This window comes from Eptesicus fuscus, chromosome 17, assembly GCF_027574615.1.
Source record: "Eptesicus fuscus isolate TK198812 chromosome 17, DD_ASM_mEF_20220401, whole genome shotgun sequence".
NCBI classification, from domain to species: Eukaryota; Metazoa; Chordata; class Mammalia; order Chiroptera; family Vespertilionidae; genus Eptesicus; species Eptesicus fuscus.
The window spans coordinates 30,923,138-30,936,262 of record NC_072489.1 but is presented as its reverse complement, the minus strand read 5'-3'; the positions used below and the strand labels follow the sequence as shown (position 1 = coordinate 30,936,262).

The following is a 13,125-nucleotide window of genomic DNA, read 5'->3' as shown; positions in this document are numbered from 1 at the left end:
ACATATTGCATATTGAAGTCACCAAGAATTTTGACCCAAGTACTGTGGAAGTGAGTGTCAGTAGTAAGGCAGAAATTAAACTCTGTAAGAGTGACCTGTAAATCTGCAGATTACAGTGGGAGGTGAGGTTAGTGAGAAGGAGAGATAATGGAAGAGGAACCGGTCTTCTGTAGCTGATAGTATCAAGGAAGGGTAATGGATGGTGCATTCTTAAGAGATTAAAAGGGAGGATAATAAGGAGAATTAGAACGAACAGTCTGGAAATACCAGTGAGAAACTAGGGGTCCACCTCCCAAATCTCCAAGGTCAAAGATAAGAGGGGTGTGAAGAGAAAAATCTGCCCTTGGAATGTGCTGCAGAGAAAACATTGCCTTTTTATCTGGAGCAGAGCAAAAAGGAGAGAAAAGACTCACTCCCAATGTGGTGGGGTTTTTTGGTTACAGTTCTCCTGCCAATTTGCCGGGCTCTGGTCTAATTTTAGATAGAGGCTCTTTGAGCACTTTCGCTATTTCATCTATAAAATTGTTCTCTTAGTATTTCTTAATTTGGGGGATCAATTTAGGTAAATTATTATCTTCTTTAAAAATTATCCCCTTCATTCATGTTTTCAAATTTTACATTATTAAAGCAAAACTCTCTCATAATAAATTTAATGCTTTTGTTTCTGTATTATTTCCATCTTAGAATTTATTATGTAAATTTGCACTTTCTTCCTTTTTTAGTATATTAGCTAGTGGTTTATTCATTTTATTATGTTTTGATTTTTGTTGTTGTTTCTTTTTTTTCAGAGAACCAAATTTGGATTTATTTATTATTTTAAAATATTTTTATAATTCATTTATACTTGCGGTTACACTAGTTAATTCTTATATTTATTAGTGGTGTTTGTTTATTTATTTTATGAGTTATCATAACAAGTATATAAAATCTTCATAAAATTCTCAAAAAGAAAAATACATACTATTTTCACTAAACAAAATAACAAACATAATCCAGCAACTAAACTTCAAAATTAAAATGTCATGACCTAGTGGAATTCATACCAAAAATGTAAAATAGATTTATTTAGACACAACATATATTAAGGTCAACCAGCATCCCATTAGCTCAAGAAGAAAAGTCATTACTGTCTGCATAGATGGTAGGTATTTATTTGACCTGAATTAACCACCATTCTTACTTTTATTTTTTAAGACAGAGTGGAAGGGAGGGAGGTAGGAAAGGGAAGAGAGAGATATATTGGTTGCCTACCTCATGCGCCTGGACCAGGCCAGGGATCAAATAAATCTACAATGCAGTTACATGCCTTTGATGGGGAATCGAACCCATGACCCTTCCGTGCGTAGAGGGGCACTCTAACCACTGGGACACTGGCCAGGGCTACCATTATTATTTTCAAAAAGTCAATAAAATAGAAATAGAAAAATAGTTTCTTAAGCTAATAAAATATATTTTTTAAACCAAGAATCTAATAAAATGGGAAACATTCCCACTCATTAAAAACAAAAAAAAAGCATGTTTATTGTAAGAACTAGCAAGTGAAATTAAAAGAAAAATAATGGATAGAACAATATAAAATTATCACTATTTATAAAACATAGTCCTGGTTAATATAAGGAAATCAACTGGAAATTACAAAAAATAAGATAATTAAATAAGAAAGTAGATTAAAAATTTATATAAAGAGACTAATAGCTTTCATATATACAAACATCAACCAGAAAGAAGAATAAGAAAAAAGAACTCTATTTACAATAACAAGACACAGAAACTGACCAACAAAAAAATGTATAGGACTTATACAAAGAAAATATTTAAAGAAATAAAAACTACTAAAGGACATAAATAAAGCATACAAATAAAGAGGCAGAAAGTTCTTGGTTAGAAAGATCCATTATCAAAATGAAATAATTTAACCCTAAGTAATTAATTTATATATTTGATAGGTTTTCAATAAAAAATATAGTTAAGCCCGGCCAGCATGGCTCAGTGGTTGAGCATTGACCTATGAGCATGGAGGTTGGGGTTCGAATCTTGGTCAGGGCATATGCCCAGGGTACAGGCTCAATCCTCAGTGTGGGGTTTGCAGGAGGCAGCCAAACAATGATTTTTGTTCATCATTTATGTTTCTATATCTCTCTCCTTCTTTGAAATCAATAAAAATATATTTAAAAATACCTATATTCAAATATATATGTGTATATATACATATATGCACACACACACATATATATAGTTAAAAAAACAACAACACTGAACTAACTTGTTTAAACTTAAAGGAAAGTAACAGAAAGATTAACCAGGAAATTTTTGAGGAAAAACAGTATTCAGGTAAGGTAGCACCACCATATTATAAAGCATAGTTAAAAATCTGAACAATTAAAATTATCTGACAGTTACTCATGAAAAAATAGGTCAGCTAATGGAATAGAAGAACAAGTCTAGAGCCAAATTCATATACATAAGAAAATGCAACTGAAATTTAAAAATCTATCCTGTAAACCTACTCTAGCTACACCCAGTACTGAGTGGAGAAAATGGCAAAATTTCCTAAAAAAAAATCTTGCTGGATGAATACCTCTCACTGTACAGTAGGATAAATCCCTAATACAACAAAGATTTAAACATACAGTAGGAAGCCAGTAAATCACTAGGAGAAAACCTACAATAACTGTTACCTGTGCTTGCATAGCAATAGAAAGTTGGGTAATGACTATGAACACAGATTTTACAGAAAAAGTAATAGAACTGGCTCTTAGACATAAGAATTGTCCTCAGACTCATAAGCAAATGGATATGAAATAAGTGCTATTGTTTACCTGATTGGCAAAAATAACCAAATATTTGATGTGACACACATCTAGGAGACTGTAGAATTAATCATTCTCAACTTGGCAACTGGAATTGTAAATTGTTTTAAGACCTACAGAATATAATTTGGCAGTTATTTCTAAAACCTACAAGTGCATATACCCTTTGGTTTCACTTCTGGGAATTTACTCTACTGAAATATGTGCCCACATAGAAAATGATGTATGTTCAATGCTATTTATTTCTTTATTGTCAGTAAAAGAGCAACTGAAATTTAAAAATCCATCCACAGTGAATTTTTTAGAGTATTATCTACATGTAAAGGAATATTATGTAGCTGTGAAAAAGTTTTGAGGGAAGTATTCCGTATTCATATGGAAAGATAACCCAGGATATATTGTGAGGGAGAAAAAAAAACTCAGCAAGGTGCAGAAATGCATTTATATTCATTCACATTTTCTTGACATGCATACAGAAAATCTGGAAATAAGCAAGACAGTAATAAAAGGGATCTCTCAGGTGGGTGACTAGATAAATGCAGTTGTACTAGTGAGAAGTTTTGCTTTTTACCCTCTCACAGTATCTAGCTGAGTATATACACAGAGAATATATATTGATATAGTCTATAGGTAAGTGATAAATTCTATAGGTAGAATATATATATATATATGTATATATATATGTATATGTATGTTTATATGTATATATTTGTATATAGAATATGTATATTTTAATAATTACCGAGACACTGAGACATGGCTTCAAATCTGAGACATTCCATGTTACTGCTCTCTGAGATGTATCATCAACCTTGCTTTTCAATAGTAAATTATATACATGTCTCTGATATTTTCCAGTTTCTGCTCTGCACTGCCCCTGCCCCTGAACAGAGACCTGCATCCTTCATATCTGTGAAATTATAGTTAATCATTTTGTGGTTTAATCTTCTCTTTACTTTCCTCTTCCCACAATTGAACCAAATAAGGATATGCAATTCCTAAGATTCCGGTCTCTCTGATTTTCTGATCTAATTTAGATGTTCACAGGATAAAAGGATGCTTGCTGTGCTTCTTAAATTTAATTATGGGGTTAAATGGGAGCGATGAAAACACTGCTTTGGTTCTAACATAAATTACCTTCTCTCTGCAGGAGGAGCATTATCCGCGGCTTGGACCGTGAGTGCGTAGGTCCGCCCAACTATCAATTCCACCCCTGGAGCGATGGTGATAAGCCCTGTTTCTTTATTGATGATGAAGTCTCCCTGATCCCCAATCAGGATTTCATAGGAGATCTCCCCATTTGACCCTTCGTCTGCGTCGACTGCAGTGAGCTGGAATTGAAAATCACAACATCAATCCTCTGGGACTTAACTTTTCACTATTGTGTTATTTTTCCCCCAACAAAAGCAGCTTGCTTTCAAAGACAAAAAATAAGTAAAGGAAGTTTTCTTGGCATATACACTCTTGTTTTCTTGAATTGAGGCTACCAGGTTTGGTTATGCTACTGCAGCAATCACATCAGGAAGGATTTCTCTTTTATTTTTCTTGTAAGAGTGATTTAAGAAAAAGTTTTTGGATCTTGAAGACTATCTTTATTTTAACTTAATAAAGGCAAAAAGAGAAAAGCTCTGAAGAAAATATAATATCCCTATAGAAAATGTAATGATTTTTCTCTATTTTACCTCCTGTTCTTGACACATACACACATATTACATGGACTGAGGCCTGGAGAAATGGAAACGGGTGAAGTTGGCTTTTATTACTTTCATTCTTCCTTTTGCTCTAATTTCCTGCCCCCTACGCCCCATTCTTAATGTTTTCCCTTTTGTCTCCCAGGGATTCTTTTGTTCTCATGTCCCTTTATGTACATTGGATTTAGGAAATATTCTTATAATCTGTTCACACTGACTTATAAATCATAAACAGGGCCTAGAGTATTAGCTTTTTAAAATCAAACAAATGCATCTCTAAGTGTAGAATAACTAAAAAATTAAAATATCAAGCCCAAGAAACTTTTTTCTTTTTTTAGGAAAGGGATTCAATTCAGAGTACCTGAAATGATATAAGGCAAATTTACACATATTTATAATTATTTTAGAGAAAATGATATCTATCAGTTAAATGCTATATTTGGGTCATTTTTTTGTGTAAACAGAGTAACCATTATTAGTTTTACATGGCGTAATTAAGATAATAATTTAATGTTAAATAAGGCTCCTTAATCCTCCTGATAAAAATACATTTACTTGGGGGGGGGGATAAATTCTAGTGGAAAATCATATAAATGTTTTATAAACATTCACAAAATTTTCTGTTTTTACCATACCAAAAGTGATAGATAAGTTGGCCCCATTTTACACATAAGAAAAATGCAATTAAAAGTGTTCTATTGAATAAAGAAAAGAAAAACCCCACATGATTTTAATAAATAAACTTGCAGAAAAATGTTTTCATTTACTGACATTTTCTTATATATTTTCATCCATGAACATCACTTCTAGAAAACTGTGCTTCTTTATCATTAACAGACTCCTTTGGGGGGTGGGGGACTGCTGGACACTCTGCTGTACCTTTGAGATAAAATGTGAATGTGCACATTTACCTTGAAAGCTGAATTCAAATTCAGGAACCCGATGTTAACTAATGGCCCTTTCAAATGTTTTTATTTATTGTCCTGATGAAGTGCGAAGTGCTTTACATGCCCCATCATGCCATCTACGGGAAATACTGTGCATATTCTAGTTCTAGTTTTATTACCCACTGCATTTAGAGTGATAATATTTATAGAAATAGCAGGAGAGAGAGGGAGAGGGGGAGGGAGAGGGGCAGAGGGAGGGGGAAAGGGAGAGGGGGAGGGAGAGGGGTAGAGGGAAGAGGAGAGGAAAAGGGTGAGAGCGAGAGTGAGAGCGAAGAAATTTGAGAATTTGAGAAGCTGGCATTAATTCAGCTAAATCTAAGCTTAGGTATTTGGTGCTAGATAGATGTGGTTGCCAGAGGAAAGGCTTATGTGAGAATGACAGACATAGTCCTAAAGGCAAAGGAGAAGGAAACTATTTCCAGAACCTGTCAAAATGAATGATGTATATTTATGGAGAACTATTCAAGCCAGACAAACTCATTCCCTTTTGTGTGTGGATAAAATTAGAAAATTGGAATACTGGGGTAGCAAAGGAGATATCAATTTTGATTATAGTAAATCACTTAACACATGTCTCAGGGAATCTTAATTAAAATTTAGCTCAAATTGCACTCAATATTAACATTCTTTCTGGGACTTAAATTGGCTAAAGGAATTTAATGATAAATGGCAATGCATCAAGTTAAAAAGTATAGAGGAGCATGCTTCAGGGATGTAGGTATTATGGCTGGTCTTATTTAACATTTTCATAAATGATGTTCGAAGGAAGGATAAGCTGGATTGTAATTAAACTGAAGAAGGCACTCATCTGGGAGATGCCATAAACACACACACACACACACACACACACACAGACACACAATACCACAAAACACAAGTGATAGAAACACCCCTGAAGCTGCAGGGCCAACAAACCACAGATAAGCTAATATATTCAGGGACCACAGCTAGTATCACAGAAACCACTAGCAAGGAGTAGTTTAATAAATAAGGCAAAAATAAATTGGAATCTCAATAATGAAGTAGGGATAGAATAAAAGTCATAGTTGACATAGAAATGATCACAGACCTAAACTATAATATAAAAGTGTGAATGTAATCTTTTTATATGAATAAGTATCTTTTCATTAGAAATTAATTATGATTGAATTGATCATAAGTGTGTTAATCAGTTACATTACATCTGTTGTTTTTTGGCATTTTTTGCCTCCTGGGCATCCTGGGTTCTTATTTCTAGGAAGAGTCCCTCATTTTCCTCTGGGGAGTAATTCATCCCCTTCATAGTCCTTGTTTGGGTGGGGCTGACACTTAGCTCCATCCATGGCAGTGAGACTTAGGCCTGGACTTGTTTGGTTTAAGAAATGGCAGTAACCTAAGTTGCTATAATCATGATGACTCTTGGAACTACTGGAAAAGAGTGGCTGTTATTTTCTCTAGGGTTAGACTCGAAAAATTACATCTGTTGTTTTTGCAGATCTTCTTGTCTGCATTGGGTCCACCTAAGACTAAGGCCCAAAAGAAGACAATGCCAGGGGTAAGAGAAAAAATATCACTGTCAATACTGTTTCCAGGTATGTCTGATCCCAAATTCACAACTGATCTTTTCTGATGCATGAACCAAAAGTATACTTAAAAGATAAACCAAGCTAATTTATTTTGCAATTATGTCACTTAAACTGTAAGAATATTAAATATTACAGGAAAAGAGTTTTATAATTAATTATTCTTCTTACTTGCTTTATGACTACTCATCTAGGATTATTGCATTTTGAGTTTTGCCTATCTAGTACCATGGAGTCATTAATACCTCAAATCATCTTTGATTCAATGTATGAGCAAATATAATGCTATGAAAGTTGTAGAGTTGTTCTTGTGTAGAAATCATGATGAAGGTATGTAACAAGCAGTAAAATGATATGCATACAGAAAAATAACAAATATTTGTCATGTAATAACAGCTGGAGTTTTAAACAAAGGAATTATCTAAATAGTAAGTATTATCACTTTTTAAAATACATGTTTATTAGAATGCTTTTTTAATCTATTATTCAGGTTAACTAAAACTAGGCAGTCATAGGAAATAGAGTCACTTAAGTAAAATCTCTTCATATTTAGTACAAAATAAGGTCATGAATATTCAGGTTTGCTCTCTTTTAAATGAAGTTCAGTTTGCAAAGTGAACTCTGGCATGTACACCTGAGTTTAGAAAAGTATGGAAAATATTGTATCCTTTCTGTAAGAAGGGAGTTATGCAAGTGTGCTCGTTCCATCTACTTGGTGGTAATCATAATACCAGAATTAATTTCCAAACTTAAATTAGGGAAAATAATAATCTGGAGGAAAACATTCATTTCAAGATAATATAATGAGAACCTAAGTGGTCTCAGGCACTGTACTGAGAACTGGCTATAGACTAAAGTTGGTAAATAAAATTAGGCCTTGTTTATTTTTTTAAATTTACTATATATGAAAAAATATTAGTAAAAATGGGAATCCATATTGACACGTTGTAACAAATGCTATTCGAAAAATAATCGTAAAGCACAATGAGTGTGTTGCAGAGTAGATATCAAAGTCCTTTGGCATAGATTAGATTTAAACTGGGTCTCACAGATGAGAACATGATGAAAGAGAATGGATTAGGAGCAGTTCATGGACTGTCCTTATTTGCAGATGACATGATACTGTACATAAAAAACTCTAAAGACTCCATCAAAAAACTATTAGACTTAATAAATGAATTTGGCAATGTAGCAGGATACAAAATTAACATCAAGAAATCTTTGACATTTCTATACACCGATAGTGAACTTACAGAAAGACAGACTAAAAAAACAATCCCATTTACCATCGCACCAAAACAATTAAGATACCTGGGAATAAACTTAACTAAGGAGGTAAAAGACCTATACGCAGAAAACCACAGGACACTGAAAAAAGAGATAGAGGAAGACATAAACAGATGGAAGAACATACCATGTTCATGGATTGGTAGAATCAACATCATTAAAATGTCCATACTATCCAAAGCAATCTATAGATTCAATGCACTCCCCATTAAATTACCAATGGCATACTTCACAGACCTAGAAAGAACTCTCCAAAAATTCATCTGGAATAAAAAAAGACCCCAAATAGCAACAGCAATCCTGAGAAAGAAGAACAAAGTAGATGTGATCTCAATACCAGATTTCAAGCTGTATTACAAAGCCACTGTTCTCAAAACAGCCTGGTACTGGCACACGAACAGACATATAGACCAATGGAATAGAATACAGATCCCAGATATCGATCCAAAACACTATGCTCAATTAATATTTGACAAAGGAGGCATGAACATACAATAGAGTCAAGACAATCACTTTAATAAATGGTGTTGGGAAAATTGGACAGATACATGCAAAAAAATAAAACTAGACCACCAACTTACACTATTCACAAAAATAAACTCAAAATGGATATAGGACTTAAACATAAGATGGGAAACCATAAAAATACTAGAGGAATCCACAGGCAGCAAAATCTCAGACATATGCCGAAAGAACTTCTTCACTGATACTGCTCCTAGGGCAATGGAAACTAAAGAGAAAATAAACAAATGGGACTACATCAAAATAAAAAGCTTTTTCACAGCAAAAGAAACCATCAACAAAACAACAAGAAAGCCCACTGTATTTGCAAATGTTATCACTGATAAAGGTTTAATCTCTAACATTTACAGGGAACTCATACAACTTAATAAAAGGAAGATAAATGATTCAATAAAAAAATGGGCAACGGACCTAAATAGAAACTTTTCTAAAGAAGACAGAAGGAAGGTCAAGAGACATATGAAAACATGCTCAAAGTCACTAATCATCTGAGAGATGCAAATCAAAATGACAATGCAGTACCATCTCACACCTGTCAGAATGGCTATCATCAACCAATCAACAAACCACAAGTGCTGGTGAGCATGTGCAGAAAAAGGAACCCTGGTGCACTGCTGATGGGAATGCAGACTGGTGCAGCCACTGTGGAGAAAAGTATGGAGTTTCCTCAAAAAACTAAAAATGGAACTCCCATTTGACCCAGTAATCCCACTTCTAGGAATGTATCCCAAGAAACTAGAAACACCAATCAGAAAGCATATATGCACCCCTATGTTCATAGCACCACAATACACCATAGCTAAGATTTGGAAACAGCCTAAATGCCTATCAGCAGATGAGTGGATTAGAACACTGTGATACATCTACACAATGGAATACTATGCTGCCATAAAAAAGAAGGAATTCTTACCATTTGCAGCAACCTGGATGGAATTGGAGAACATTATATTAAGTGAAATAAGCCAGGCAATGAAAGAAAAATACCACATGATCTCACTCATTTATGGAAAATAAAGAACATTGTAACCTGATGAACAAAAAGATAAATACAGAGGAAGTAAAGCATCAAACAGACTGTCAAATTACAGTGGGAAGCCTGGGGAGTGTTGGAGAGGAGGTGAAAGAGATCAACCAAAGGACTTGTATGCATACATATAAGCACAACTAATGGACACAAGACACTGGGGGCGTGGGATGAGGACATGCGACAGGGGATAGGGGAGGCTGGGGGAAGGTCAATGGGAAAAAAAGGAGATATATGTACTTTAAATAATAAAAAATAATAATAATAAATAAATCTTAAAAAAAAAAAAGAGCAGTTCATGGAACAGGGAAGGGCCTTGTGAGAATCCTGAGCAAAAGGGAATGAATAAGGCTCTGAGAAAAGCTGACTATGATAAATTAGAGAAAGGCTAACATGTGATGAAATTGTAGAGACATGTAAAAGATGGTAGAGCGTTTTATGGCCTGTGAGAAAGTTTGAGAATCACTGTGTGAGGCAAATAAATAATTAAAGGATTCACTTATAGTTGATATTTAATATGTAAAGTAGTTTCTGCATCCTTTATTCTCTCTTGATTTTTGAGGGCAGAAAATCTAGGGAGAGTGACATGATTTTAGATAAGAAGGCTACAAGAGAACGGCAGTAAATTATTTGAATGGTTTTTATCCTATATAATAAAAGCCTAATACATAAATCCACCAAACTGCAGAACGACTGGCAGAATGACTGGTCACTATGACGCACACTGATCACCAGGGGGCAGATTCTCAATGCAGGAGCTGCCCCCAGCCTGCAGGCCCTGCTGGTCACCCTACAGATTGGCCCTGATCACCAGCCAGGCCTAGGGACCCTACCTGTGCACAAATCTTGTGCACCAGGTCTCTAGTTTATAATAAAAATCATGATAAAACTGTGCTGGTCCTCAAAAAATGGACTGAAATATTTTTTACCTAATGTGGGTAAAAAAATAAATTTGAGAAAAAAAAAACACACGTTTTGATAAACAGCATAAATACCAGTCACAAAATAAAAAACGAAGCAATAGTGATTTCTGTGATACACACAGGATACTTATGCTATTATGGAAGGGTTTTTCTGATATATACAGACACAAATGGGGCATACGTAATGATAAAAACTACGTTGGAAACCTCATCATCTACATATTTGTTTCAATCTAGTGCTTTTTATTACTAAGGGAGATTGTCTATTAGTAAGGGATTTCTTGAAGATTGCTGTAACTTTAGACTTAAAAAGCAGTAGTCTATTCTAACTTTGAATTAATTTCACTTAGAGAGTATAAAAGGTGAGAGATGGTGCTGTGCAGAGGACTGGCTTAAAAATACTCATTAAGGAGACATTCTCTGCCCTTTCCAGAAACTCAGATAGTGTCTGAGGCTTGGTTTATTTTGATTTTTAGCTTTGGTAGAAAAAAAAAGAACACACTGTAATTTAAGACATTCACAGTTATTTCCAAGTATCATGCTGCTATCTTTAATTTTGTTATTTTGCATTTAATAAGGTAGAATTGTCCTGTTCCTTGTTTTGTCTATTTGTGAAGATATAAGAAACACAGTTCTTAAAGACCTGTGGAATAGGTTGCAGAATGATTGTCACATTAAACAATTTGTGATATTCCAATTCCTTCAGACAGTATTTCCTTTATTTTAACTCAAAAAAGCAAGAATTCAGTACACTGACATATCTATTATCTTACAATTTTTGATACCTAACATAAAATTTTGGGTCTTATAAAATGAATACACTTACATGATAATGATGTAAAACCACAGGGAATTTTCTTTTTTTTTTTTATAAAAACAAACTACAAACTATAATTGATGCCTGGAAATATTCATTTTACTTATTTCAGTAAAAAGAAGAGGCATTTTGCCCTATCAATATAGTGTCATTTTATTTGCTTCCCTCCACTTTAATCACAGGAATCTTTATTTTCAATACTCTGTCCCCTCCTTTGTACAATATATCTGGTCCCCTCACTAGCAGACGAAAGGGGTAGCTAGGAAGTAGGACCCCTTGTTCTGGTGGGATGAAGAGGTCAGACAATTCTTTTTCCAAAAAGTAAGTAAAAATCCAAGCAAAATAGTCAAAACCCACTATTTGGGACTATAAAGATTAAGTGAAGTGCACATATTGAAAGAAATGACTCATGAAGATTGCTGTCACTTTAGATTTAAAAAGCAGGGGTCAGGGCCATGTTTGAGTGTCATCCTATCCCCCACTTCCCCAGCACTGCCACCAAGTGCAGAGAGCATGTAAGGTTTACTTATAAGGGGAAGACTGGCCATGGAAAGCAACAGGTTTGCCTTAAGAGGAGACAGACTGAATGTCATGTGGCATTGATACAGGAATTAGGCACAGTGGGGACTGAATGGAGAGAAACCTCACCTCTGCCAATACAGGTTGTGGTCCCCGTGGGGATAAGCAGTGAACCAGCCAGGAGTTTAGCAGAAAGAACCAGCTAATAAGAGCCCAACAGAAGGCCGGGATAAGCGTTCTGCTCCTCTCTGGAACCACACACACGCAGAGGGGACACCCGGGAAGGCCTGGGGAAAGGTGAATGCCAGACAGAGGCCCTGAGCAGCGCCTGGACTTGCAGTACTCTCCCCAAACTAAACCCAGAACAACTCGCCAAGGTGGACGCCTCACGGTCTTGAGGTGCTTGTGCAAATCTTGGTCTCAATGACTGGCCGACATCAAGCTATGCAGAAATAGAAACGACTTATCAAGAGCCAGCTAAACACTAAAAATACGAATCAAAGCAAACATCATGCAGCGACGTTAGGAGCTGCACACTTAAGGGAGCAGATTCAGCAAATAAACTCCAGACATATAATTAAAAAAATATATTTATCCTCAAGGTCAAAATTCAAAATCCCGAGGTACTATGATATCTAGTTGAAGCAAAAAACAAACAAAACAAAACAAAACAAGACAAAAAAACAAAACAAAACAAAAACACAAACAAGAAAACCATGGTAATTAAAATATAAATAAATCTAGATTGTTAGATAAATAACTATTCTGATATTTGTAAAGATGGTAAGGAAGCCCGGCTGGTGTGGTTCAGCAGTTGAGCGTTGACCCAGGAATCAAGAGATCACCAGTTTGATTCCCAGTCAGGCCACATAACCTGAGGGGGTGTGCAGGAGGCAGCTGATAGATGATGTTTCTCTGTCATCAATGTTTCTATCTCTCTATCCCTCTCTTTTCCTCTGTCTCTAAAAATTGATAAAAAACATATTTTAAAAATGGTAAGGAAGACTTTATTCAGGACCTTTG

The 13,125-nt window shown here is 34.9% G+C and overlaps 1 protein-coding gene across 15 annotated transcripts in view; it reads right to left on the bottom strand.

Annotated features, from left to right (window-relative positions):
* The window catches only part of PCDH15 (protocadherin related 15), a 590,647-nt gene that overhangs the window by 255,087 nt on the left and 322,435 nt on the right, over positions 1-13,125 (bottom strand). For all 15 annotated transcript variants that reach the window (XM_054728735.1, XM_054728734.1, XM_054728732.1 and 12 more), the window contains one exon: positions 3,948-4,141. In XM_054728735.1, coding sequence (XP_054584710.1) covers positions 3,948-4,141 — 194 coding nt within the window. The remainder of the gene's footprint in view (positions 1-3,947; positions 4,142-13,125) is intronic.